Consider the following 24,695-nt stretch of genomic DNA (forward strand, 5'->3'; position numbering starts at 1 on the left):
ATCTATTATTATTTTTCAATGTAGAAAGGATCTAGAGCATCTGTGTCAATACCTTAATTTTGAGATGAAAAAGATTGAAGTCCAGGGGTGGTTTAATTACCTGATTATAGCCATACAAATTGATAGTAACAAAGCTGGGATTATTACACATATTTTCTGATTGAAAAATTGAATTGCTATAATAGTATGTATATATATATAGTATATTTAATATTATATATGTATATATACCATATGTAATTTGCCTCTGTGAGTCAAATTAAACTGATAATGTATGCGGACTTGAGATTCCAACATCTATGATGTTAAGGTTTGTTATTTTGTTGAAAATGTAGTACTATATAAGAAATGAATACCAAGAAAATAAAATAAAACTCCTTCAGCAGCACTTCTGGGTATTCTCTTGCTTTCTGTGATAATTAAGGGATTATAGAAGTGATCATAGAATTATGAAAGCACTAAAGGATCTGTCCTTGTACTAATACCTCTAATTTCCATAGACCGATATCTTCCTTTGGCAATATCTTTCCCTTATTTTAATTCCATTTTATTTTCATATATCTGTGTTAGATATATGGAGTAGATACTTTTGTGTGATTTTTGCACTGCCTAAATAGGCACAGAGAAATCACTCAAGAAAGTTCTGGCCATGAGGTCTCATCAGAGGCAGACATGGAGCAAGAACCCAGGTATCTGCTGTTTAGATGTGAGGTTTATAATGTGTGTAATTGTCTAAAGTGGCTTTTCACATATTGCTGTCTACTCCTATTTTTAATAATTTATTTATTTAAAATTTATGTTTCTTGTCTGTCAGGGACACCTCGACTCGTTATATCCTCCAACTCCCCACTCTTGTTCTTTAGTTCTATAAACTATAGGCTATTTCATTGTCATTCTGTGTATGTGCATTTCCTGTATTAATTTTAAATCTTCTCTTCTTTTTTATCCTGGAGATCAGTCCTTGATTTATTTCTCTGTTTAGATAAATATCTAGATTATCAGGATCCATTAGGTGCAAGAGGATTTCTCTTAGGAAAACAGTAACCCTAGTGGTCTGCCATGTTTGCTTTAAGAGTTTGGCTCTGGATATGGTGGCCAAATATATTGCTTTTAGAAAAAGTGGGTAATCAGTGACTCATTTGTTTTCATTACCTAGACCAAATATTATTTTCTAAAGACAGGAATCAGTGCTGCTTATTTATTGAGAAATGGTTACCATTTCAAGACAAATAATCTTGTAAGTGTAACAGCTAGGAAACTATAAAATCTTGTGGTAGCTTCCTCTGGTTATAAAACTTCTAATCTATCTCTAATGGATCGTGTACTTAACCTGAGTTTAAAGCTGGGCATAGAATTTTAGTGAAAATTTACATTGAGAAATTACGGCATTATTTTCCAGAAATCAAGTGGAATTACTTGGTTTTACCTGGATGACCTTTTTGTTCCCCTTAGGCATTTGGATTCAATCCCAAAGTTGACAACTATGTTGAAAAGGCAGTTGCTGTGTTTGGTGGATTTTACATACTTTTCTTTGTTGAAAGAATGCTTAAGATGCTATTAAAGACGTATGGTCAGGTAAATGGACTTTATTTAAAATGTTTGACTTTTTACTCACTAAAGTTACTTTACAAATTTATTTTACTTATTCAAATAACCATAAGAATTCTATTCTTAGAATTATGTGAATGCTCAGTTATTAGACTCATAAATGTGAGGAGAAAGAAGGGAGTCAGTATATTGACAAACATAGGTGGGATACTTGATTCATATTGTAGAATTCGGAGCAAGAATTAAAAATTTAATGTTAAATAACAGATGCACAATCTGTATTCCATTCATATTTATCAAAATATGAAAGTATAACTACCTTAACATGAAAAAAGAATCAATAATAGCTAATAAATAATACATTTCAAGGGAGAGCACTTTTAAAAACCTAAAAATGTCACATTGAATACATATAAAATAGACATAAAAATATCTTATAAATAAAAAGGCGCAACCCCTCTAATTTCTTGTCTGGGTGAACTATCATTTTCTTTCTGTAACCTTGTCTTCCTTTTGTATTTTTCCATGTAGAATGGTCATGCCCACTTTGGAAATGATGACTTTAGTCCTTCTCAAGAAAAAACTCATCAACCCAAAACGTTACCTGTTCCCAATGGGGTGACATGCTATGCAAATCCAGCTGTCACAGAGCCTAATGGACATATCCATCTAGATAATGTCAGTGTAGTATCTCTACAGGTATGTGGATTCCATTTTTTTATTATACTCCCTGCCTTACACTATGTAAAGACTGCTGGGAATACAGCTAAGCTAGTGTTTTACACATCTAAGATTGTGTAAGATCTATTCTTGTATATGTGGGGGTAAGTGAAATGTAAATCTGTGTAATTTCTCACTTTCTTTCTAATATGTTAATCTAAACAAGTTGAACTAAGCAAGAAATTGTGGATTACTGAACCTGAGACTTCATTATTCCCTAAGATTATATAAATATAGAAGGGTATCTCAATTAGATTTATGCAATAATAAGTAACAGAATTAATTCAGAACACTTTCCACAGTTTTTTTTTTTTTTGCAATTCTTTCAACATCCAGAACCAGTGAATCTTTTTGAATGATTTGAAACTGTAAGAAGAAAAGTGACTGTAAGCTATTAAAATTGTGTTTATTAATAACTAATTTAGAATTTGTATTCCATCTTCTCAATAATATTAATAAGTACCATTTCTTGAGCAGTTCTTATATGCCAGGTAATATGCTAGGCACTTAATTATCTTAATTATTTCTATAACAACTGTTCATAATAGAGATTATTTTCCACGTTTTGGAACTATTTTGGTCTTGAGTGATAGACATTGAACTTAAATTAGTTATGCAGAAAGAGGAATATATTCGAAGGATACAGGGATGTCTAGTGGATAGCCCAGCCTCAGATAACAAGCCCAAGAGCTTAGGAGCCACTAGAGCCATAAGGACTCTTTCCTTCTCCTCCCTGCTTCTTAGCATCGTTCTTTTCTTTTACTGTGAGCCTGTTTCTTCCATAAGTGGGAAATATAGACAGTAGTAACTCCTGAGATTTGTGTCTTGTAATTTCAGCTATTAGAGGGAAATTGAGTGTCTTAGTCCGAAGTCCAAAATTCATGGGAGGTATCTCCCTGGTTGGTACAGCTTGAATTAGAAATCCATGTTAAGTGCTAAGAGGGTTCAGCCTCTTGTCTGGCCTTCAAGGAAATATGGATGAAGAAGAGGGATAGTTCGTGAAAAAGAGATGCGGGATGATTGTATTTTTGGTTTCCACAAGGTTTTCATTTAACGATTGAAGAAAGTTTAGCTTTAAATGTTAGGTAATTTAGCCAAGGTCACTCGGCTAGTAAATGGTAGCGCCAAAAGCTACAGTTAAATACAACATAAAAGGAGACAATTAAAAATAAAATAAAAATGAAAGTCAGTTAAGATTTACAAAGCAGAAAAGAGATATCTTGAAAAGGTTGTTATGGCAAATGGCCTGAATTTCCTTCTGGAAAGAAAACTTGATTGGTCAGATACGTCTCCCTACATGATAAAGTGTTTTTGAAGAAGCAGTTTTATGTCAGCATTAAACAAAGAGAGTCATTTATGTCGTGTAATGTAATGAATGACGCTTTCAGCCAAGAGTTTGCAAAGAAGATGGAAATGAAAATGTTAAAATAGATAATTTCTTATGCTGTTTACAGCTATAGTTTATTAAAGACACATTGTATGTTAAATACTATGGCTAAAACTTTAGATGAATTATCTCAAAATGACTAAGGGGGAGGGTGGCGCCCTGGCAGAGTTTGCACCTGCTGTGCTGGAGACCCAAGTTCGATTCCCGGTGCCTGCCCATGTGAAAAAAAAAATTAATAAGAAACCAAGAAGGGAAAAAAAATAACCAGGAAAACAAGCACTGATATATATAATTCGGAGACTGTGGCTTAGAGAGGTTGATAACAAGCCCAAGGATGCATAGCTTATACGTGGTGAAGTCTGAATTTGAACCAAGAACTTCTGATGCTGGAGCTGGTGCGCTAATGCATTTTGCTGGACAGCCTTCCTCATGGCACCACTCTGTTAGAAACAAGATAACAACATTAACTCTGAACTTGATAAATATTTATTTTTTAGAGAGGGGAGATAATTTGGCCTCGAAGCATTACTTTCTGATGATATAGTTTACTACTGGGACATACAATAGAAAACCTAGAGAATGATAGTTAAAACTTTCCTTCCACCATGTCTCCAAATTCTAGTCACCTTTGCAAACTTTTGGCAGTCACTGGATGATAGTGAAATCATGATTGAATTCTCTGACGAGTGAATCAAGAAGTGGCAGTCATCCATATTGCTGACTTAAAGATTGCTGAATCATTCCTCAGATATCAGAGGGCAGAGGGGACACTCTGCCGTGAAATTTGGAGCCTAACTTGAATTCTTTTTCCAATGGAAGCTTTTTCCTTGCCAGAGTTAGGCAAGGATATGCTTCTATGGGGAAGGAGCTTTGAAGCTGTACAAACCGGAACAAGTTTTTAGTTAGGATTCCTGAGCCCAGCACTGCAAAGTATGGAAGAGAGAATTTTAGATTTAAAATGTTTAAAGTGCTGATTTACTGCGACCTCATTTACAAAACAGGAACATCAGTGTGAGTGGCCTGGAAAATCTAATTTCGGGAAGGTTTCCTTCTCATGAACCCACCAGGGTGAGCTGGCTGCCCAAAGTGCTCACGTATCAGAATGAACTATTAGGACTATTTAGTATTATCCCAGGAAGAGGTTAGTCAAAGCTCTAGCTTTGTCAGGGGCTAAAATATTCTGTTTGGCATTAATTAACAAAGAGATTGAACTGTTCATAAGTTTCATTTTATTTTAAAACTTGGCTTGTGGTTTACTATGGCAGAGAACATGCAGTAAATACAGGCACCATTGACAAAGATGAGGTCCTAGATATGAAATAAATCAAATGGCCATCTTTACTCTGCTTCTAGCAGTAACACTACTTTACAGGCTTTCATTCATTTATTCAGTAAGCATTTATTGAGCACCTGCTATATGTGAGGCACTGGGCATTCAGAAACAAAAAAAAAATCCTCATATACCTTAACAGTTTTTTCAGCAGAGACAGATGATACATAAATGAAAAGAACAAAAAAATATCAGGTAGCAATGAATTCAGTGATGAAAATATAACAGGGTGATGTGAGAGTGACTTGTGGGGGATTCTTTTGACTGGCTGATCAGCAAAGTCCCTCAAGAGAATGAATGAGGCGAAAGAACCATGCGTGCAAATATTTGGATGAATATTCTCAAAGCTTTGGGAATTTGGAAGAACATTGTAAAAGCTTTGAGAATAGTAAAACAGGTCATACACAAAGGAACTGAAAACAAAATGGCTTTGGGCCTCCCAGCATCAACACTGGAGAACAGTGGTGCAATTCCTGCAATATTCTGAATGGCAACAACTGTGGAATTGTAAACCTAGGTAAACTACTGTAAGAAGGAATGATGCTAGGATTCTGGAAATACACATCTGGGAATAAGAGGTCCAACTGAAGAAAGCAGAGAACGTGAGTCCCTTGATGACAGCCCTGTGACAGGCCTTGAGATGAGGCAACTGAATAGTTTTGAAACTAATTTTTTATGGAGGCTATTTTCTGGCCATTTTGATTGAAAGTCTGGTCTTGAATGAAGAGAGATTTTAACAAATTGAACAACATACTTCTAGTTTCAGTGTTCTTTATATCCCATAAAAATTGAAGAAGTGGAGTTTAAGAAATGTTGTATGTGGTCTAGGTATTGCTTTAAGAGACAATAGATATCGCAATATGTGATAGTAATTTTAATAATAAAATTAAAATATTTTCTCATGTTTTATGTGGTAAAAATAACCTAGGTAACCTCATTATGATGATTGAACATGATATGTAAAACTCATGGCTCGTTTCTGAGTCCAAGCGTTGCTTTAAAATTTTGTTGACAATTCAGTTGCTATTGCCTTGACAGAGTGAAATTTCAAGTTGAAAATAACAGGCAACTATCCAAGAATTACGGGTTAAGAGAAGCAGTCTAATTTGGCATTACTGTCAATGGAACACAAATTATATGGCAGTTGAGAATGTAAAAGCATGATTCTTGATTTTGCTGAAATAGAAGTAAACCAAAAGAAATGTTATAGAATAATTAAAATGTATGACTTAGGAATGTCTTTATCTTATTACTCACTCAGACATTTCTGGACCATTGTAGACTACCAGGAGCAATAAAAATTAAATAGTGGCTTTTGGTATTTTGTCTCTATTCAGTCACATAAAAACTATAGATTTACACGTGTTTCAAATTTTATTCTCATGGAGGCATATTTGTCATAGTAGAAGGATAGAAGATATTCTATATAACAATTTGTTAGCTTGGTTATAATTTGAAAGTATTTAGATACATATATGCAACTTCCTTATTATCCTGGGTCCAGACCCAGTAAGTGTTAGACACAGTAGTCATATGGTGTGTGCGTATGTTTCTGTGCTTGCGTGTGCCTGTGTGCATATCTAGAGAGATGGCAGGGGTCGTAAAGGAGTGATAAGAGGCAGGTATGGGGGGTAGAACTGGAGCATAGGATTCCATTTCATCAATTCTTGCGACTTGTCCAGCTTTGCCTTTCCTGTATAGCCATGTGCAGAGGTCATTTCAGTGTCTGTGCAGCCAAACAGGTCTTCTTCCCTCCAAGCCCACAGATTTGGAGGAACTATATTTATTATAATATAATATATCATAACATGTAAATATTTTACGTATAATTTTATATGTGTACTTTTCATATATATAATACTATATTTATATTTATTATGATTTCTTAGGACTGGTAGGCACTTTGAGGAGTGTGTTACCTCCTCAAGGCCACTAGAGGGACCATCAAGCTCATTCTTTCAGCATTCCGTAATCAGTTTCTTTTCCTAAATGAAATCTCATTTGCCTTCATTTAAGAATAGATCCTATTCAATATGAGGGATGAACTATGTGTTTTTCTAATAAAAGGATGATTAGCATCAGCTGTTTTGAGCAGTTGACTGTTGTGGATTTTACGGCTTAAACTTGAGGCACAATTAAGTATAATTTAGCTGTAGAGCCTGGTGATGTTAGGGAGAATTACTTTAACGACTGATATAAAGTGATATGCTACAAATACAAAGATAATATTTTAGACATACTTGAGTCCCCATGATATTCCAACAGGTTGTAAACACACTTAATTCATTCAATAACTATTTATTGAGTACCTAAAATGTATTTTGCTTTATTCCTGCAATGAGACAGAACAGACAAAATATTTGCGGTTCAGTAACATAATTGAAATATTGTATATATTTTTTCACAGAAAAGTGAAAATTTTCTTTTTTTTCAAAAACATGTACATAGTGGTAAAAATACTTATATATATATATATATGTATATATATATATACATGGTGGGTGATGCAAAGGTAGTTCAGTGGTAGAATTCTCGCCTGCCAAGTGGGAGACCTGGGTTCGAGTCCCAGTCCATGCACTTCCCCAAAAACAAACAAACAAGCAAAGCAAACAAAAAAAAAATTCAACAAATGGTGCGCAATGTTGGGATACTCATATGGAATAGTAATGAAAAATGACCCCACCATACAGCATACAAAAAAAATTAATATATATATATATGAGATACGAAACACTGATTGCAAGCTCTGTGTATTTGTGTGGGGCTTACCTACTGGTCTTTTATCAATTACTTTGTCACATTTGTACTGGAGTAAGATGGGTGAAGTGTATTCCTGGCTTCCCATGTTGAGGAGTGGGATGGAAGGAGAAAGGGGTTGAGGCATGATGAATATTTGACTTAATATTCAAAATATTAATATTTGAATATTAATCTGCACTCATCTGCACTGCAGTTCACCACAGCCTTCAATTTGCTTTGTGTCCATGAACAGATTGTCTCTCTGACTTAGTCTCTCCAAAGAATAAATCTCTATTCTTTATTTGCATTGGCTCCCTTGCTGCATTGGCTTGAGATCCAGGATCTGGGGTTCTAATCACTCCTTGCAATTAAACTTAGAAATAATTATCTTATTTTTTAGTCCCATTTTTTTGCCCTCCGCCTTCAGAGATACTTGGTGCCTCCAATCTCTGGCATTTTCTGAGGTTCTGGGCCTACATCACCCTGCTTCTTGTTGACTTTTTCCTTCTGTGAAGTCAGAGCTATCCTCTTCTTTTCATCTTCCAAAATAATATCTCAGTTCTGTCATATCATCTCTCATTCTTTTTATCTGTGACGTTATGGTATATTCCTTTATTTTAGTAGGTACCAGGAGGGAGTAGAGAGAAATGTGTGGATCTAGTCTGCTCTATTTTATCAGAAGCTATTTGCTGTTTTACCTTAGCTAGTTTTTGGAGATCGAAAGATTTAAAAACAGGGTGCACAGGTGGTACAGTGGTAAAATGCTCATCCTCCATGCAGGAGACCTAGGTTTGATTCCCGGACTATGCACTGCCCCCTCCCCCCCCAATAGGATTTAAAAACAGAAACCAGTCATCTTCCTATGTGCTGTTTTATTAACAACTCGTTAAAATTTAAAGCTATACAAGTAATAAAACTATAAAAGAAGTGGTTTTGATTGATCTTGAGTGATGCTTACAGAAAACCTAGTTTAATTAGAAGTGGATGAGGTAGCTAGACAATCACGAAGAGGGATTTTGGGTACATCTTGACCTCTTGGTTGTTGGAAGAATTTCCTCTTTCATCGTATGCCTACTCAGTGCTTCTTTATGTCGAGGCTATTCTGTCTGTCTCTACTCTGCATTGCTAAAATCACTGGCCCCTAATCCACTCTCAATTCAGCCTGTCCTCCACTGGTATTAATTATGCTTTTATTTATCCCTAATTGGCAGCATTTCATAGTTTCATGGATAACTGTTCTAAAAAAATGTTGGTTGTTCCACAGAATTCTCACTCCTGCCTTTTCCTGCTTTAATGAGAAGACTGCACTCATTATTTGGAATCTCTGTGACCCTTGCTGCCTCACCTCATCTGTTGCTTCCTGAAAACTGCTCTGTCTCATCGTTGTTCCTCTTTACCTGCCCTTTTGTGTTAGAAGTGGTGTCCTTTCTCTGTCTGAAGACCAGCTCCACCAAATGTGTTACTGATCTTTCACACAGTCTCTCTGGTTTTCCATTTTCCTTTCTGAACCTCTCCTTCTCCCTGTGTCTGTAAACATGCTCAAGTCTTTTCTACTTTTAAATATTCTTTCCCCCATCTTTCTACTCCCCAAGCTCTCTCAAATCTTCTCCTTCTCTACACTGTCCAGTTTCTCAAAAGACTAGCTAATACTGAAATAACAAATAGACATTTTCCGAAGAGCTTTACATTTATTAACTCATTTTTATCTTCAAAGTAACAGCCCTGTGAGATAGGAACAATTATGATCTTCTTTTCACAAATGAGGAAACTGATGCATAGAGAAGTTAAATCACTTACCCAAGGTCACACAGGAACTGAGGACAAAAATCCAGGCATTCTGGCTCCTGGTTCCATGCCATTATGCTTTACACTATACTGTGCTGCCTACCGTTTCCATTTTCCCACTTGTCTATATGTGCTTCCTCTTCTTCATCAATCCCTTAAGCTTTATCATGTGTAAATTTTAAAATTGCACCTTATTTGAAATTTCCTTCTGGAATGGCACAAATGATTTTTTTTTCTATGCTGCATTCTGCATTCTTAATACTTACCCTCTCTTTCTTTCTGAGCCATTCCCATAGATAAGCAAATATTTGAGTTCCTATTATTGACTAAGTGCTAGAAATATAAGGACAGATTTTCTTTTTCAGTGACCTATTCCCTCCCTCTTGAAATTGTTCATTAGGTGGTTTTTGTGACACAATGTTGTCTATCCTTGTTCTACTGACAGTTTAGCTGATACCATCCTGGTGCTTTCTCTGGATCTTTTCCTTGCACGGCAGATGGATGTGAAGGAAGGAGCAAGGGCTTTGGAGGTACATGGTCCAGTGTTCAGGTCATAGCAATAAAATGTTATTTGTATGATTTTGGCAAAATTGATGAACATCTCTGGATCTTTACTCATTTGATAAATGAGACTTAGAAATCCATAACTTACCGATTTTTTTTTCTGAAAATTGAATGATTTGTTATGTGTCAACTAGTAATATTGTATGTGACGCATTGTAAACATTAATAAATGTTCATTTTTGTTATAATTATGAACGGACCATTGCTTGGAAAAGGGTTTTAATTGGTTGGTTGGCTGGCACTAGACCATAAAAGCTTTTGTATCTATTTGCATATTTCCCACTAGCACAGAGTAATACAATGAGAAGGTAAAATATATATAGTTTCATACTTTCTCATCTCTATTATTTACCTTTTTACAATTTGACTGTTTTTCCTAGAAGCTAAAGTTTAATTTTTAATAGTCATAAGCCATTTGGTAATAAAGACAAACTTCTGAATGTAAATGTCTGCGAGTCTGCCAATGACCTTCTGTCAGATGGACTGAGAGAAGTGGAAACGTTTGCTCTCACTTAATGGAACAGAACTGTCAAGTCCAATTTAATTTGCCATTTGAATGATGATATCATTCCTCTTTGCACCATGGATCCTCTATCAGAGTTGTTCAGCCATGCACCCCGGGAGTCCAGTATTATCTGTAACAGTCTGACACATTCAGTTCACTTGAAGGGTCATTAAAGTAATGAAGACTTAATTATGTACAAAAGATATCTAATTGTCCTATTATTGAAATAATTGGGGCACATAAAATCTCTCAGAATTGGATTAAGGGTTGTAGTTAGTGCAGTTAATTTTTTAAAATTTGGATATGGCACTCATATAGATCAATTATCAATATGAAAAATTTAGTGCTACAAAATGTAAAAAGTCGTACTTTGAAAGATGAGATAGAATATCAGTGAATAAACTCACTACTTGAGATACTTCCTGCCATCTAAATCAAATCTAAAATGTGGAGTCTTGAAATATCACTTAGAGAAACTTGGTAAAATGGAGAGTCTTGAAATTTCATTCAGAGCAACTTGCCAGAAAGGAAATCCTCCATTAAGAACTATTTTTGCTTTTCCAGGGAAAACTGTGTTCTAGTTATGCAAATCTGGTAAAAGCATTTTAGTCGATACCCAGTGTCAAGCGTGATCTAGAGTTATCTGTTATGCCTCTTTAAATCAGCCAATCTTTTGGCCAGATCAGACACCCCTGTCCTCACACAGGAAGGCTGGTAGCCTCACCATTTACAGAGCAAATTCATAAGCGGTACAGTTGACCCTATCAATTCTTAGGTGGCTGGGAGACTTATATTATATATATGAAAGTGCTTTGAAATATACCAAAATCTGTACTGCTTAATCTACTTGAAGGGCAGACACTTACTTAAGGGTCTCAGTGAGGGACTGATTTGATATTTATATGGAATGGAAATATTTTAGTTAATTGTCTGATAAACATTTAAATCATTAATATTTTTGTGGAGTTTGTAATTTTTAACCCATTGACATATGTTTTCAGGTCCATACAAACATAATTAAAACATTATGTAATGTTGAGTTCTGGGGTATAACTTGTAGAATTCTAGGTTTTTCACTTCCCTCTGTGTATAGGCTCACCCATATATAATATCTGCTGAATAAACAGAATAAAAAAAGAAAAAAAGGAAAAGGCATTCAAAGACAAGACATTCAAAGAGAAGTCCTCTCTATTTCCCTAGAAATTGCCAGAGAAATCCTGACTTATTTCTGTCCTACAGATGTTTACCTAAGAATCTTTAAATTTCCATTCAAAGACTCCTGCTCACTTACGTGAAAGTTATAAGCATAAAATTCCCAAAACTCATTTTCCAACTTGATTCACAAAACGCAGAGATAGAAAACAGGAGATCTGTCTGATGTTGGTGAGAAAGAAGAAGGGAAGGCAAATTTGATTTAAAAAAACAAAACAAAGCTCCAGTCAGTATTGCTTGGTCTTGGGAAGAGTTGGTTTACTGGTATAGAGAAAGAAGAAGTCAAGAGTGACCAAAAATGACTCTTGAGAGTCTGAGTCCAGAGTACAGAAAGAAAAATTATGGTGTGATTAACAGAAATGAGGCGATCAGAGAGCTCTCAGGGAAGAGTGTGTAGAAGGAAGAGAAAGATGATTAAAATTCCTGTAAGTAAACTTTTTTATTGAGGCAAAGCGTACACACAGAAAAAAGCACCAATGACTGTTGTGTGGCTTAATGAATTTTTACAAAGTGTACCTATTCATGTAACCACTGCCTATACCATGAAACAGAATAACATCAGCAGTTTAGAAGCCTCATTTGTGCTGCTCCTCAGGCATTATGTCCTTTCCTTGGAAAGGTAACTACTACGACTTCGAACATTATAGAATAAGTATCTTTTTCATAAAGAATGTAATATGTTGTATGTGGTTTCTTTCACTCAATATTATGTTTGTGAGATTCTTCTATGCTGTTTCCTATAGTATTTTATCATATAAATATATCTCATCAATGACATTATCCCGAATTTAATCTTACCATATCTATTCACATTTTTATATTTTTATTTTTTATCCATATACCCATAAACAATATATTACATTATTTTGCACATTTCAAATTGTGTAAAAAGGTGTTATACTAGGCATTTTTTTTTTGGCCCATTTTTTAGTGGTGCTTATAGTTATAATCAATTCATTTTAGCTGTCTGAATTTACTACGGCATATTTATCCATTTTCCCTGACAATAATACTAGTTTTCTTGCTTTTGTTATAACAAACAATGCTTCTATGTACATTCTTATACATAACTCATTGTGCCTGTGTCTGAGAGTTTATATAGGGCAGAAGCAGGGATGCTGATGGCATTTTGAGCAGAATAATTCTTTGTGAGTCTGTCCTGTGTCGTGTAGGAGATTAAGCATTTATAGCTCCCAAAGTACTAACCATCAGTAGCATTGACTCCAGTCATTAATGATAACCCCAGAATAGCCCCATTACCTTCACATTTCTGAATGCCCCTGGGGGAGCTGTAATTTGAGGTTCAGAATCATTGACCTGGAGCTCCTCTCAGCTGGAGTTTTGTGAAGCTAATAAGCCTGACAATGATTTGAGTGACTCTTTCTTTTTTCTCTCAAAGATGGTACATAGCAGCATTCTACATGTACAGAAGATAAATGAATTCTTTATGTATAAAGGCTGCCTTAAGGTATTAGGGCTTAATTGTCTTACTGAAATTCATTGGAGAAAGGTTGGGGGAAATAGTTAGATGTTTAAAGAATGGTTGGAGAGCATGCACATATTTTACCAAACTAATTAACAACAGATTGTTTTCAACACTGTTATAATTTACAGGCTTATCAGTAGCAAAGGACAGTTGGCGTTGCTGTACATCTTCATCAGCACTTGGAAATAGCACGTTTTAAAAATTTATTTCCAGTTTAATGAGTGTGAAATGTTTTTTTTTTTGTGATTTGTCTTTGTATTTTTCTGAGTATTAGTGAAGTTGAGCAGTTTTTCATATGCTTATTGGCTATGTTTACTTTTCTATTTTCTGTTCATCTATTTTGCACATTTTTAATTGAGTTGTTTGTCTTTTTCTTATTGATTTGTAGGAGTTTTATATATATTCTGGATGCTAATCTTTATTAATTAAATGGATTAGAAATATATTCTCCAAGTCCATGCATGGCTTGTCTTTCTGCTTTGCTTACACCCTATTTATTTTACAGAAAGGGTCTTAGTTTTAAAGTAGTCAAACATATCAATACTTTTCTCAAGCTTTCTGCTTTCTGTGTCTTGTTTAAGAAACCTTCCGTGTCCCAATATGAAGAAAAATGATATTCTTTTATGTTTTTTTTCTAAAAGATATAGTCTTATTTTCCATTTGGAAAATATTTTTCCATATGGTATAAGATAGGGATCCATTTTTTCTGTATAGAGAATACGTTGTTCCAGCTTCTTTTATGGAATAGATCATTCTTTCCCCACCAGTCTGTAAAGTCTCTACCATGTGTTAAGTTTCTATAGATCATTGTGTCTGCATGAGGGCTTCTATTCTTTTTTCATTTGTCTATTAAAAAACCTGCCCTAATACTACACTGCCTTAATTGATGTAATTTTTAATAAGTCTTGAATTTCCTCAGATATATGTCCTTGCCTTGTTTTATTCATTCAAAATTATCTTTGTTCTTGCATATGAACACTATTGTAGGGATTTTGATGGATATTGCATTGAACTTGGAGATTGATTGGGGTTAGCTGACATCTGTATATTTTTTGTGTTTTCTATATGAATATCTTTAAAATGTTCTGTGAGATTTATTCCTAATTTCTTTGTAGTTTTGCAGCTATTGTAAATGTTATCTTTTTTCTACTACATTTTCTAAATGGTTGTAAATGATATGTAAGAGTACACTGATTTCAGAATATTGATTTTTGTATCCTGCAAACCTGATACTGCTGAACATATTTACTATTTCCTGTGTTTTGTTTGTTTATTCTCTTGGATTTTCTATGCATATATCAAATAGCAAATAATCACTTTTTTTCTTCCTTTACAGTTCTTCTAACTCAGTTATTTTTCTTATCTCATTGCTTTGGCCAGGACACACAGGACAACGTAGAAGTGATAATAGCTGACCATTTGTCTTCTTTCTGATTTTGATGAGAAAGCTTCTGAACATTTCTTGCTTTAATTACTTTTTTAGAAGTACATACTCAATCAGATTAAAGTTCTCCTCATATTCAGAATTTGCTGAGTTTTTCTCAATGTTGAATTTTATTGAATTGTTTTTCCTTTTTTCTATACCATAACCAAGTTATAGTAGAAGCACATGCCAACTGGAAGGAGGGGGCATTTTATGCAATGGGTTTTCTGAAGGCATGATGGGGCACAGTTTGAAGAATCAGAAATGAATGGATTGCTGCAGTACAGAGCAATTTAGAAGCAAGAGTTATATTATGAAGGTTTCCAGAATGGACAAGGAGAAAAGACTTCCTTGGCAATTTGCAGAGAACAAAATCAAATAGCAAGTGTAAATAAAGGTTATGAAGGCATTTGGGCTGAATTTTGATGTTGATTTGCTTTCCCCTTGATATAAATTCTCTAGTGTTAAGGCTCATTAGAGGAGACTTGGGTAAAAGTCTGGTGAGCAAGACCATGTTTTCTTCAGGCATGTCAGAAAAGAAAAGCAGAAAAAACAGCCAGGGATTGGGGTAGATGGGATGGTGCTATGCTTCCAACTGTGGATAGAAGGAACTCCATTGGTCATCTCCACCTCTTGAGAGGCTGTCCCTGCAGAGATGTTTATTTCTCCAGTCTCTGAGCCATAGTCAGCGTCAGGCAGATTAATCTGTTAATGGGTTTTGGGGTTTATATTACTTGTCACTCCTGAATAATTGATAGCAGTGATGATGTTGGATGAGTTGGTGGTGTAATGGTTGTGGTAACTGTCATGGGTGGAGAATATATTTAACACCTTCCAAATATTGTTACGTCTATGTTACGTCTTGATTGTTAGATCTGATCATTTCCACTTTACCAATGAGGAAATTGAGTTTCAGAGAAGTTAGTAATGTTAGTAAGTTAATAAGTCAGTATTGAAACGTAGGTATGTCAGACCCAAAGTTCTTTTAACAAAGCTAAGTTGCCTTTTGATTTGCACACTGCTCATCAATTTAAATGACTACTTCTACTAAAATCAATTATAAATTCATTACTATGAGAAAAAATTCCTATCCAATTGGCAAGTAGCTAATGGATTTTGTGCAGCTACCATGTACTTAGAGAGTATTGTGCTAAGGGGTGCAAAATGAAATTTTATGAGTCATCCCTTAAAGGTACTTAAGGACATGTAAAAATAATTATAGTGTGATAGGTACTATTGTAGATGTGTGTGCAACTGCTGTGCTAGGAAAGATGTGGCCCAAGCTGATGTGGGAGGTGATGCAAGTGAGGTGGCCACAGTTGTAAAGCACTTGTAAAGTGATATGTTGATGCTTGTATAGGTCTTAAAGGATGGGTAGGCTGCTGCTAAGGAAGTAATGTTGTGTGAAATGGTATCCTAAATGCAGAGATTCCTTCCATTTATTATTTTTAAACATTTGACTATTTCTGATTTTTAAAAGTTGAAGGAGCAGTCCCTAAAGAGCAAATGTTTTTAATCACTTCCCGTAGGATGCTGTCTGATGGAACGCATTGCCTTTTGCACCAAGAGAATACAGAGTCTCACCAAATTTTGCATGCTATTTAAAGGAATTCGTGAAGGTCCTTTATGACCTCATAGGTCTGGAAGGAGGGAAACATTCTTTGCAATGGGTTTTCTGTGAAGGCATGGTGGGGCACAGTTGGAACATTCAGAAATGATGGATTGCTTCAGTGCAGAGCAATTTATAACCAAGAGTTGCATTATAAAGGTTTGCAGAAGGTTTCTCTGATGTAGAGAAATACTTGAGAAAATATAAATGCCTAGTGTATTAGTAGAGGGTGCTGTACTTGGTGTTTTATAACTATTATTATTATGTTTAATTCCTACTGCAGCCTTATGAAATAGATACTAAATCTGTTTACAGATAAGTAAATTAAAGCTCAATTAAGTAACTCACTGTAGTTCATGCAGCCAATAAATGGGAAAGCTATGATGAAATCCCCTTCTTGGGTCTTGTATACCAAGCCAGTGATCATTCCATGTACATGACACTAACTTCCTACTGAGGAACATTGCTATATTCAATTAACTTACAAATGAACTTTTGGCACACAACTTGTAGTGAGTTGATGCTTGCCTGTAGAACCAAACTTGTTTATTTTGGCTGTACTAATCTGTTATAGTTGATAAATTATGGTTTCTTAAATTGTATTTATAGATTGCGCTATATAGAGTATCTCAGGAGCATCTATAAACCTTGTTTTTGAAAACATTTGTGGATGACATTACACCTAAAGTTTTAAATTTATCTAAGGGTATACCAGCTTTCTAGTACATAATTGATATGCTAAATTAATTTTATCCACACTGTGTGCTTGCTGTGGAGCCCAGTTTTTAGCTTAAGTTCTTGAGAGCAATAAAAGTGCATTTATCTAAACATGTTCTGTAGTAAATTGCTTTCACTAATCAAGCAAGACTTATCCTATTTAGAAGAATTAGTGAGGTTTTACTCAATTAGTCTTGATGTCAAGTTACTTTTTCCCCATTAGTATAATGAAAAATTGCTGTGTTGCTCTGTCATGCATGCTGATTGAACGAAAAATTAAGAATGAATGCCAATATAGTTTTCTTTTTAAAAATAAGGGGAAAAAAATCAGAAGTTCAAGCAACATTTTCTGGGGCATTGAAAAGTGTTGTCTAGTCCGATTGTGTAGAAAGCACAGTTGCAAACCAGCATAAGGAATGAAAAATTTTACATGCATATTCTATTGCATTATTAACATCAGCTTTTTCAAGTTTTTTTTTTCTATGTGGAATTATAAAGAATGTCCATGTCATAATTATGGAACTAGTCAAAGTGGCTTCTTTTCTTTGGCTTCTGCTATTTGCCATTTGAAAATATTTATGTAATGCTATATTCTTTACATGCTACGTTCTACAGTTTGGAAATACTGGGCCAAGACCAGGTGAGTACTTTTTACTCAGTGGATTGCATGATGGGAAATTGCCAAAGCATGAGGTGTTTTATTGTTGTAATAAGTGAAATCCACATTTCAGGGACAAGTAATTGGGGAGACAGAATTTATGCTATCTTTTATTATTCCATGTTATATTTATTCTATATATCTCAGAATAAGGATCTTACATGAGAAAAAAACATAAAGTTAATCATCCTGCCATTGAAGTGTGGTCTTACCAAAATTTTTTTGTTTGACATTTTATGTAGAGTATTAGCAGAATGCCACACACACACACACACACACACACACACACACCCCTATAGATATACATCTGTCTCTATATTCATATTCAATTTTATGTCTGATGCAAATATCCAGACTACAAATATCTTTGTGTGTGTGTGTGTGTGTGTGTGTGTGTGTGTGTGTGTGTGTGTGTGTGCGTGCATGGTCCGGGACTCGAACCTGGGTCTCCCACGTGGAAGGCGAGCATTCTACCACTGAACCACCCGTACACCCAAATACCATTTTTTTAACTAGTGATACTTCAATGATGACCTTATTGAATGAAAAAAGAATTGAAGGTGTTTGAAGATCAAATTAATTGCCCACTCTTAACAAATGTACCTTCAGGTTAGAATCAAGACCATTGACTGGGTAGTGAAACTTAATTGTACTTTATGCTTGTTTTTTAGATAGGGAATTTAACTGCCTTTATGAGACTGTTAGTTCAATTTAATAAATGACTTCACATTTATTTTAACTAACTTGTGACTTTCTCCTGTCTTTGACTTTGTTCAACATGCTAATCAATGGCCCAATTTATTCAATGTATGGCACATTTTGAGTTCCTATCAGTAGAAAGACCAATGTGTGAGCTCCATTCCTATGGGCTGGGATATTATGGCTTTTTATTTCAGTTATCAGGCACCAGGACATTCAAAGTGGAAAAGAACAGACTTGAATTCTCTTTACTTTAGAAATATCAAACAGCTAGGTGAACATGACTTTATTAAACCTTTAAGCAACTCAGTGAAGGTGGATTAAGGTTAGAAATATTGAATAGCTAGAAAGCTATCAATAAAGATAACCTTTGAACTTTCAGTAAACCATTCAGTTCTATGATCTGTTGCTTTCTATTTCACCTCTTTTACTACTAGATTACAAAATACATGTCAGAAAAGGTAAAGTTGGGCATCATCATGAATAGTTTTCTAGGTTGTAAAGAGATGGTTTTACATTGGGAAAGTAGATTTGTACCAAACTCTTACTGGGCAGAAATCACCTTTTGTCCACATTTTCTTCTGATTCTTTTTAGTGTTTGTGACTTTGACGAGAATTTCAGTCATGCAACTTTGATATTAAAAAAAAAATGGCAATCTTAAATTGGGCTCCCATGTTACATTAGACTTCTTTTGTGGTAAAATTTTGTATCCTGAAACCCTAGTCCATGGCTAAACCAATGAAATTATATTGAAAGTCAGGAAGATGGTATTCAGTAATTCATCTGGTCAGTCATTAACTCATGTATCTACTGATGATCTGCTAAGTGTCAGGCTGTTTTCTGTACCCTGGAGATACCATAGTGACTTAGACAGAAAAAATTCCTGCTCTCTGGCACTTTGGTTCATTCCGCTGAGCATGCAGCCCAACATCATAAGGTTACAAATGCTGAGCAGGGAATTAAATGTTAGTGATATGATAGTGTCTAGGTGTCTAGTTTGGGTGGTAAGGGATGACCTCTTTGAAGAGGATACATTAAACCTAAAAATCTGAATTATAAGAAGGAACTATTCATACAAAGAGCAGAGAGAAGAACGCTAAGGCTGAGAAAATAGTGCAAAGTCTGTAGAATAGGAAAGAGCTTGGTGAGTTTGAGAAGCAGAAAAAAAAGTCAGAGTAGCTGGGGCACAGTGGATGCTGGTATAAAATGACATCAGGGTAGTGCGATGGCTCAGTGGCAGAATTCCCACCTGCCATGCTGGAGACCCGCGTTTGATTCCTGGTGCCTGTCCATTGCAAAAAAAAAAAAAAAAAATGAATAAATAAATAATAAAACTGACATCAGAAAAAATTCTAAATAGTAACCTTTCTTCAAAGTAGGAGTTATTGCATTCTAAACATTAGAATAGTATTGTGATCTCTAATAAATGTCTGGCTCTAGAATGACATTTTATTATATGTAGCCAACTCAGGAAGGACCAGTCAAGAAAACAACTGTATTTTTCCATCCATCCTTGCAGTCTGTAAACGACAGGTTATTTGAAGTAGATTTGAAAGCTCAAGGACAGTGATCAGAGGTATTATTTTAAGTGTGCCTGAAGTGTTAAACAAATCTCAGAACACCAATTTACCGTATTCTCCTCAAAACCAGAGACACTTGAATCACTGCACCTTCCAGGGTGGAGGCTGTCAAAGAGCAATACAATAATTCTTTATTATAGCAATAAACTACTGAACTCAGACGTTTCTTATCTAAAAATCTTAGTTTCCTCAAGCAGTCTTTCTAGTTCTTACTGCATGGGTTTAGGAGTCACACAGCTTAGGTTAAAGTTGTGGCTCTTCCATCTTCTAGTTGCATGGTTTAAGCCCTTACCTCTATTAACTTCATTTACTTCATCTGTATGAAGGGTGATAGTAGTCATTTTTTGGCATTTAATAGATAATGGATAGTTCCTTGCAAATAGTGAGCCCTCAACAGTATTAGCTGCCTTTGTTATTACTACTTCTATTTTTAAGTCCCCCTGCCCCAATTGCCTGTAGAAAACCTTCTGAAAAGTGCATCTCATAAACTTATATGTAAAGTGGCTGCCAATAAAAGTCTTCCCTTCATTGATCACTGAGATACAGGTGGAAGCCCTCTGCCCTCCATTGACTAGAATATAATTTCAATGTTCTACTTCTTTATTCAGTTCAGCACTATGAACTTGTCATCCCCTATCATTTATTTAAAGGAAGCATTTGTCGAACCTATTAAATTCTAAACCCTGGCCGGGGGCAAGGGTAGTTCAGAGGTAGAATTCTCGCTTGCCATGTGAGAGACCCAGGTTCGATTCCTGGTCCATGCACTTCCCCCAAAAAACAAAGAAGCAAAACAAACAAACAAGCAAAAATTCAACAAATGGTGCTGCAGTAATGGGATACTCACATGGAAAAATAATGAAATGGACCCCGCCATACAGCATATAAAAAAAAATTCTAAACCCTGCAATAAAATGAAAATGAAATAATCCTCATCTCCTAGGGGGTTTTAATCTGGCTCCACATCTTCAGGTCACTAAGAATTGACAAAATACAAACAAGAAGAACACCTCGATACTTTCTGAGTTTTATATTACATAGATGAACCGAGTTGGGAATGATTAATGAACATTCTTCTGTGCATGCCCTTTATACATTGTGTGTAAATGTGTTTGCTCTTTGGAAAGATTGGAAGAGATGATTCATGTGACAATGATTTGTGAAGCTGTGATCAGAGAAAATGTACTTTTACTATTATTACACTTTTAATTATTGTCAACAAAGAGTCAGTGAGTGCTGCAGTGCTAGATACTGGGTGAGGAGGAGTGAAAACACAGAAGATAAAACTCTGCCCCTCCTTGAGATCCCAGGCTTGGCTTGTTCAGCATAGGGGTTCAAATTCCAATTCTCCCCCTCTCTAGAGATGCGATTTTGGGCAAGTTACTTACTTAACGTTTCTGTCTCTCGGTTCCCCTCCATTGTAAAACAGGGATAATGAACACATAGGATTGTTGTGAGGATTCATTTGGTATGTGTAAAATACTTAGAGCAGTGCCAGGAACATAGCAAGTGGTGGGCGTGCTTGGTATAGTTATCGTCGTTATTACTGTTCTATATTCTGGTAGGATGTCCTGTATCTTTCATGCTCAATTCTCCACTATAAAAATGCTCACCAAATCTTCAGAATGCCACAGTTTTATCTTTAAGAGTAATTGAGGGGTGGGCCACAGCGGCTCAGCAGGCAGAGGTTTCGTCTGCCGTGCTGGAGACCCGGCTTTGATTCCCAGTGCCTGCCCATGCAAAAAAAAAAAAAGTAAAAGGAGTTAACTGAGGTCCTGGTACCTTTATCCTTTGGGTAGTCCTACCCCTTATTCTCCAAATTCAAAATAAACATGGCCTCTGTTTTTCAGAACTATGAAAATATAGACCAGGGTTTTAGTTGCCCCACTCCAACAGAGGGCAGTTTCTTATTTCTGTCTGTGTGGTGCTCACTTTGTTCTCTGCTGGAAGATTGCCTACTTCTTGCCACCCCCATATGGTCCTCATTGCCAGTTCTGTCACAGGAGCTGCAGATAACTCTTGTTCTCTTCCCTTTTCTCATCTATCTTTCTTTGTCTCTTAGCACTTTTTCCGAGCTTATTGGCCTCAGAGGTCTGTGTTTCTAGATCTTCTCTGCGAGTCAGAGAACACTCTCTTTTTCTGTAGGGCATCTGATCATTTGTAGTACATTAGTGGGAATCTTCAGTCGTTCAGCTCTTCTTGACAGAATTGATGTCAAACAGTGAGCGTACAACAGGCAGCTGCTGCTCAGGGTTGGTCCCACCACCCTACCCTGCCCTTATCAGAATTGTTCTGGAAGCCTCGGTGCTGAGTAATGTGGATGTTCCTGTTTTGAGAACACTACTTTTCAGGATACTGGCAACAAGTTTCTCTCCAACTTACATGAAAATTTAACGAATTTCATAGTGCTTTCTCATTTCCTTCAAGACTTCTCAGTAACAATGAGAACTGTATGGGCTGGGGAGTACATTGTACAGGCCTTTTATAAGAAATGATATCCTGTTTCCCAAATGTACCAGAGCATTAATACTACCTCATTCACAGCAAGAGTAGGCAGCCTTTTAGAAGGGTGTAAATAGACAAGCCATTAGGATAACTGTAAATATTTAATTAGTACCTACTTAAAATTCCATTGGCAAAATAATAGCTGATTTCTTGAAACCTCCTCAGGTTTCTCAAAATTATTTTTTTTCAAGGCAGTAAAATGATATAGTCCCAAGCTGAAAATGAAAGACTGTTATTTCAGCTCCTAAAAACCAAAACAACTTTATTCGCATTCTACAGAGTGGGTGGAGAGAAAGGAAAGAATTTTCAAGGTTTCTGGAAATTGTTATTTTCCTGTTAATGGCTATTTTCATTAGCAAAGAGTTTTGGAAATCAAAATGGGATTTTCCTGAAGCCAAATGACTAGAGACTAAGAGTATTTCAATTATATGTGGTTATATGCATTAAAGGTAAAATTAATTTCCCCTTCCTCATATGAAATTCCTTTTTGGTTATGGTGGACTGAGACTGACTTATCACGGTGAGTGGAAAGACCAGGGAACCACCAGCTATAAAGTACAGGCCTTGAAGTCACTAGAAAATCTAGCTACAGAAGCAAAGCATTACAGTTTTACATTTGCAGAGTGCCTTTACCTCTTCATAATTCTTTTATATCTATTTAATTCTTTTTTTTCTATTAAAACATACAAATAGTATATGTAGAGTCAGTGAGTGTCATGTTATAGATTAAGCATTAGTTCTTTTGGTGAAAAATAGTTAGCAGGTAATTTGTACCATGACTGTATATCAAGCATACTCCTAAATCCATGAATAAGGTTCTAGCAGGAACACGGAAGGCAGGGAGGGCATAGCATAAGTGGTCTATCCTTGTGACTCAAGTCCCTCCATGATGGGAGTGATCCACACAAAGCCAGCTGGGTCCTCCTGCTCCATTGGGCAATGGTGCCTTTTTAAGGACTCCTGCATTGGCTTTGACTTTTGACAGGTTGGACCATCTTCAGTGCTGATCAACCTTGGTAAGAGGAGAGATGCTGAATCTATGAAAAGCTTCCCTATCCAGCACTATGGTGGTATATGGGCTTGTTATGCAGAAACTGGTATGGCTGATGAAAGAGTCCAAGTGACATTTACAATCAGGTCTTCTTGTTCCCTTGAAAATTGAGATTATCCTCTGGATAACTTCTTATGAGATTCACCCTCTGTGCCTATTAAAGGAGGTTCATCCATGTATTTCTTTCTAGATCTCTGTCACCAATTTTCCAATTTTGTTCTTTGCAAGTCTCTGACCAACTGGCCAACACTTTGGCACTCATCAATGAGTTAGTGTAGATCTATATCTCTCATATTTTCTTCTATAGGAAGTGGAAATCACTTAGTCAAAGTTCTGACTACTTGGAGGATTTCCCTTTATCTCAGTATTTTAGGTTCATTGCTAGTAAGGTCAAATAGTTGCTGGTGCTGGCTGCCTGCAGATCTATCCTCAGTTAACGGTCCTAAGGAACTCCCCAGGCAGATAAGGAATAGATACCACAGGGTCTGAATCACTGGCTGTTGCAAGTTATTTATGACATCAAGGCCAGTGTTGTCCTGTTCTTGAACATACCACTTCCATTTAATTATGAAATACTGATTGAACATCTGATTTTATTGTTTTGTGGATTGGGTAATATCCAGTTCATGTTGGATTGTTCAATTCCCAAATATGCTCAGTGTCCTGTGGGAAGATCTGTCTCTACAAGCACCCAGGAGCAAAACAGGAACTGCTTTTGAAAAAGGGAATAGTTAATAGCAGAGGAGGATATGACTATACTCTAAAACCCTAAGGATCTGCACTGTCATTCTCTGATTGCAGCTTGCCAGAGCTTACAGCATCTCTGTCTGCCATAGACACTTCCGATTCCAATGGGTCTGCTGAGTCAAGTGGCAGGGAAGCTTGCAGCACAGCTGACCTGGTAGGGCCCTTTTATGTTCTGAGCTTCATTAAAAAAATGTATCTCATCTTATGAGTAATTCATTCCCCATTTCCCGCATTTCACAAATATATGAGAAACACAAACAATCCTATTTTTTGCATCTTTTTCCTATGGGCACCTAAAGTACCAGTTATTGTATCAGTTAGGGTTCCATCAGTAAACAGATAGCACATTCAAATTAGGACAATATGAAGAGGGTTTATTTATAAGTTGTGAGTGAGGTGTTGGAGAACCACCAGGGGCAGTGCATGAACCAG

At 35.9% G+C, this 24,695-nt stretch overlaps 1 protein-coding gene across 3 annotated transcripts in view; it reads left to right on the forward strand.

The window, feature by feature from the left end:
• SLC39A8 (solute carrier family 39 member 8) overlaps positions 1–24,695 on the forward strand; it is a 74,459-nt gene that overhangs the window by 28,311 nt on the left and 21,453 nt on the right. For all 3 annotated transcript variants that reach the window (XM_077142679.1, XM_077142677.1, XM_077142678.1), the window contains 2 exons: positions 1,453–1,575; positions 2,080–2,247. In XM_077142679.1, coding sequence (XP_076998794.1) covers positions 1,453–1,575; positions 2,080–2,247 — 291 coding nt within the window. The remainder of the gene's footprint in view (positions 1–1,452; positions 1,576–2,079; positions 2,248–24,695) is intronic.

The sequence above is a fragment of the Tamandua tetradactyla genome, chromosome 24, assembly GCF_023851605.1.
Source record: "Tamandua tetradactyla isolate mTamTet1 chromosome 24, mTamTet1.pri, whole genome shotgun sequence".
Lineage (NCBI taxonomy): Eukaryota > Metazoa > Chordata > Mammalia > Pilosa > Myrmecophagidae > Tamandua > Tamandua tetradactyla.